General features: G+C 35.3%; 1 protein-coding gene across 1 annotated transcript in view; it reads right to left on the bottom strand.

Moving 5' to 3' along the window:
• Positions 1–1,872: 1,872 nt before the first annotated feature.
• Positions 1,873–5,197, bottom strand: part of LOC100741576 (homeobox protein orthopedia-like) — a 30,075-nt gene continuing 26,750 nt past the window's right edge. Inside the window, exon 7 of the mRNA XM_012382753.3 lies at positions 1,873–5,193. Coding sequence (XP_012238176.1) covers positions 5,001–5,193 — 193 coding nt within the window. The 3' untranslated portion in view covers positions 1,873–5,000. The remainder of the gene's footprint in view (positions 5,194–5,197) is intronic.

Here is a 5,197-nt window from a genome sequence, read left to right as displayed (position 1 = left end):
TTTCCGTTTCCCCCCCCCCCCCCCCTATCCATTATCCTACTTAACTTGAATAACTTTCAACAGATTGTGTAAGTATTGGACAGTATATAGTGCACGATGCTTAAAAATATATAGAGTGGTTAGATTTCGATGTTATTTCGCTCCATCTATATAATGCATTTTTGGTTGAAATTCTAAATCAAGTCAGACTTGGAAATAACGGTAAACGATTGTGACGCCATTACTATCAAGTGCGAGTAAAACGAAATAATCGATTATTTTCCAGAAATGTTCTAATGCCGTTTATTTTTATAAACAGGATGTTTGTTAATAAAACGAATACGCTGGGTGGCCGAGAGACGTGAAAACTATAAACTCCTAAATCTCTTGGAAAACAGAAGAGGCAAGTGTTTCAAGACAACGGAGAAACGACCAAATCTGCGAGATTTTAATAAATTGAACAGGGAACCAGAAGCCTCGGAGGATGAATATCCGGATAATAGTTTTACGAAAATCATTTAATAGCGTTTAAAATTTTTAACGTATCAAGCATATGATTTCAACGACGTACCTCTATTTTAAAAAACGTGCAGTCTTACCTTCCAATTTAAGCTTTTTACATGTAGATTTGAATCTGGATCTCCATGATGCTAATTTTACGAACTATGATGTTCAAGTTGCGAGATCTTCCAATTAATGCCTCACGATTGTTGCCTTTTCACATAAGGTCACTTATTATCACTCACGGAGTTAAGTATACGTGATTGTTTTTATTATATTGTTTAAGAAAGTATCGAATTCGTTACTTAAGACTTTGTCGTTGACCGGTACCGACTCCCGCCACTGCGCATTAACTAAATCCAACTGAAATTATGACAGCCCAAAGTAGACAACCGCGCGATTATTCGAATCTGCTATATCCCTAGCATAGGGATAATCGTGTATTACAGTCTACTCGATTCAATTTTATAGACATTATTATGCGTGTTTTAGATAATAATTACACTCGAAGAAGTATTAAAACGTTTCTCTCATATTTGAGAAACGAGATATATTGAAATACGATATATATGTGTGTGTTATCAATATTCGAACCAAACCGCGCTTATACTTTATCGAATATTCAATTTGATAGATATCTATATTGTCTTTCACTACTGTGCAATTCGTGTTTCCAAAGAACTGCCGATATTTTAGATTTTGTATTTCTTTTTAGGAGATTTATTTGATTTAGTTTAATATTTACACTAGCTTTTACATTAATTTATAATAATAAATTTTGTAAATGGTAAAAATAAGAGTTGAAATTTTCCTATAAAGATATGTAAGAGACGAGGTGCTATTTGAAGTTTTAAAGATTAAAGATTTTATTGTTATCTTGAACATATTTGATATTGTGACAAACTATTTTTTATAATGTTAGAATTAACAGCCAATACATAACAAATGCAAAATATCCTGTTTATGCAAAATAGGGTAAAAGATCAATATATATATAATGTATGTTCAACATTTATATACATAGTTAACTTAAAAAATATTTATCGCAACATTATAACATACCTGATAACGATGGCCTTGCAAATAACACCTAAAAAGTGACCAAACTTAAGTTGTACGTATTAAATGTCAATAACTATATATATTTACAAATTATACTATTATGTAACTATACATTACAAATTATCGACATATCCCTTTAAAAAAGGTATACGAAAAACGGTATAAATATATAATTATTTTAATTTATAATTATTATTATATCCATGTCGAAAAATGTTGTATTTAATCAATATCAACAAATTACCACTTACTCAAATGTGTTCGACAAAGACAGTATTTTTCTAGTACCTGAGACTGTGTATTTTAGTACTTTTAGTATTTTAGTACTTCTTTTCTATTTTCTGTTAATCTCTATATTTCTCTTATATCCTGTGAACATTTTCATGTGCTATTGCCACGAACGTAATGTATGTATCCATGAATATTAAAATGTATATTTTCAAATAAAAACGGTGTTTGTATTATAAAGTTAAGTATTCTAGTACAAATTTGTTAGATTATTGGTCAGGGTTCGATCAGCAAAGTTATTAAAGATATATAAGAATTCTGATTTTTTGATAATGATTTATTTTACACACTTAGTTGTCTTCTATACACAACTATACAACGATAAAAATTAAAATTTTTCTATTTATCACTAATTAGGGTCATTGACGATAATGATTTGTGTTAAAGATGCATAAAGTCAGTCCATTCTTTTGCGACACGTTCTATCAAATATATTTCATTGCTTGTAAACTGTACGGGCCAAGAAAAAAGGAGAACGTTCACGCGAAATACGCAATCAATCATATCGTTGTAAAATATTCATGCAATTTAATTCAATCGCCAGCAAGCACGATACTTTGACAGACTCGATCTTCGTAAAATCGCTTTATGCACGCACGCACGCAGCCGATAAATAAATATTATATCTTTCGTACTATTCAACGAGAGACATAACGCAATTTCGCGAGACACTTTGTAAATGTCTTGTATACGCAAGTGTTTCATTTTATTTAAATATGTATAAAAACGTCCAAATCGGAAGGTGTGTAGAAAATATTCCGTGGAGAAAAACAAACGAGCGACAAGAGAAGAGGAAAGAAAAGAATCGCTAAGATCAGTTCGAGTATAGGTTATTTCATCCCGAACACAAATCGTACCAGCAGGATGAAATTCCGAAAAGACGTCGTCCCGCAGCTATACCGTTATTTTTTTTTTCTTTTTTTGTACATTAAAAATCGTATACGTTTCGTAGTAATACACTGACAACTGCATATCGTTCATTTCATATTTATCACTAAGTTTTACCTATGACTACCATAAATTCGTAACTAGAATAATCGACGTTCGTCGTCACTCGCGATCACTAACGTGGTACCGCTTATTCTTCTTGCAATATCATGTACACGGCTCGTCGCTGTCGAAAAAAATGCAACAGCGAGCCTAAAATATCACAATGTCCAAGTATACTTGCGTACGTTCGTTCGTAAATGTGATGTCGTGTTCGCTTACAATATTCAATTATTATTAATTGTTAGACGTATACTCTATTTACAAAACTTACGCTCCGGTGTACAACAACAGAAACAATCTATAGTTTGCAGCGTTCTAGGATAGTAAATCGGGAAATGCAATACGCGTAAGTGCTAACTTGCATTTTAGTTTACTCAAAGTATTGTTCTTTTCATGCAAGAGTCAACGTTACACACACACATACTGTATTTTTGGAGCAAGTGAAATTCCTTGTTTAATACACGTTGCCTTTTCTCCAGCATTTACTTACATTTCGACGTGTTTCAAGAATGAAACCTGTCTGCGTTGAAAATATAAAGAGAACAGAGAAAGGTTAGCTTCGTCCCTTTTTGCGTGTTCAACATATACAAATTATTGGTTTTAATTGTTAAAGCTTAAAGCGATCGTTGCACAGGCTCCTTCCTTTTTATTTCGCTGGTAATAAAATCAAGTTTGGGTGAAGCGGGTTTGCGGAAAATTAGAAGAAAGTACTGTTGCTTTGGTTTTTAAAAGTAGGTTAGTAAAGGGCACCGTAAGCCAACGGAACTAGATCTCTGCAGAATGTTATCGGTGATATCGCTAAATTTAATAGTAATAATTATAATCGATCATAGTTGTTACGTCAATCTTTTTACTATATTTACAATGCCATACGTAATGCTATAATAACTCGTCGTATACTTTTTCATTACACCGTGCCACGGCGCGAGAATTTATTACTTATGATTCGCAAGATTTCTTCGAAATGGGATGTAAAGCGATATTTCGTAACGTTTAAATAAACTCTCGTTCATACAACTGATTTAAATTTCCACCAAATTAATCGATTGATTTACCTATAAGTAATTCGCGAGGAAGTAAACGAAGTAAACGTTACATACAGTTGTAAAATATCGATAAAATCAAACACACAAAATCCGTTTCAACTATAACACACAATGATGGAATTATTGGTATACAAAGTTTAAATTTGCAATTAGCCATGTTACAAATGCATGGAACGTAGCAAATCGTCCGATGAGTATCCGTGATAAAGTTAATACGTGTATACTATATGAAGTGATCACTGCATTTTCTCAGCGTTGCACAGCTTCGGTATGACACGAATTCTCTCAAAGAAGTCACTTACGTAGAAGAAGTACGTTACAACTTTAATTAACGAAGCCTTTTTCTCTTAGTTGCTCACGCGTTTGACATCATTCATCTTTCGAGTACCTTGGCGATGTTTATTCGTACTTGTTCAGTCCAACGACTCACTTTTCTCAAATATCACGATCACACGTATGGTTGTCAGAAGAAACGGACATCGGCATCACCGCTGAAATTTTACAGTCGCTTGAATCCTATTCACGATTGCAAATTGACCCAGCCAAGCAAGAATAAAACAAATATTAAGAGTACGTGTCTTCTATAACCATCATAGAGACAACTAAAATTCGTTGTTGTTGACTTAGTTTCTAACAGTGACAAACTTTCTATACATGTCCATTGTGTAACTTGAATTTTGTCGCGGTCAGTCCAGTAACGTAACATCGAAATCCTTCAGCCAACTTCTTCCTTTCCTCCTCCTCTTTCTTTCTTTTCTTCTCCTTCTTCTTTAGTCATACATAACTCGAGAACAAAAATAACGTAACAACGAATACTTATTATCATCGGGACCACCTCAATAGACAGAATCCGGCGCTACGACGCTGTCCATCGTTGAAATCGTTAAAAATCGGAATCGTACACCTGTCGTGGCGAACAGAGATGCATGCTTTCCGAGCGACGATAACGAGGAGCAGAGAGAGAGAGAGAGAGAAACATCCTGGAGAAACATCCTGTGTCCTTCCCTCTTGTTGCGCGTTACTTCGACCCATCTACCCTGCACGTTGACCGTTCGGAACCATCCACGAAGGGAATCCTTGAAACATTTCCCCGATAGGATTTATCGTCGAGTTAATGGTGAAACTGGCAGGGCCTCAGTAAACGGAATTGTACTCCATGTCCTGGGCATACTGAGGAGGTCCTGCGGGTGGTGGCGGTGGCTGTGGACTGTATTGCTGCGACGCATCCGAGGCACGACGCCTAAGCGCTGCGATGCTGTGGGCGCCTCTCCAATCCGACGCCTCGGTTGCGTTCACGTCGGCAGCCACGCAGGAAACACCGCCGCCACCGC

The sequence above is a fragment of the Bombus impatiens genome, unplaced genomic scaffold (assembly GCF_000188095.3).
Source record: "Bombus impatiens unplaced genomic scaffold, BIMP_2.2 scf_0171, whole genome shotgun sequence".
Taxonomy (NCBI): Eukaryota; Metazoa; Arthropoda; class Insecta; order Hymenoptera; family Apidae; genus Bombus; species Bombus impatiens.
This window is presented reverse-complemented; position numbering and strand designations above follow the sequence as displayed.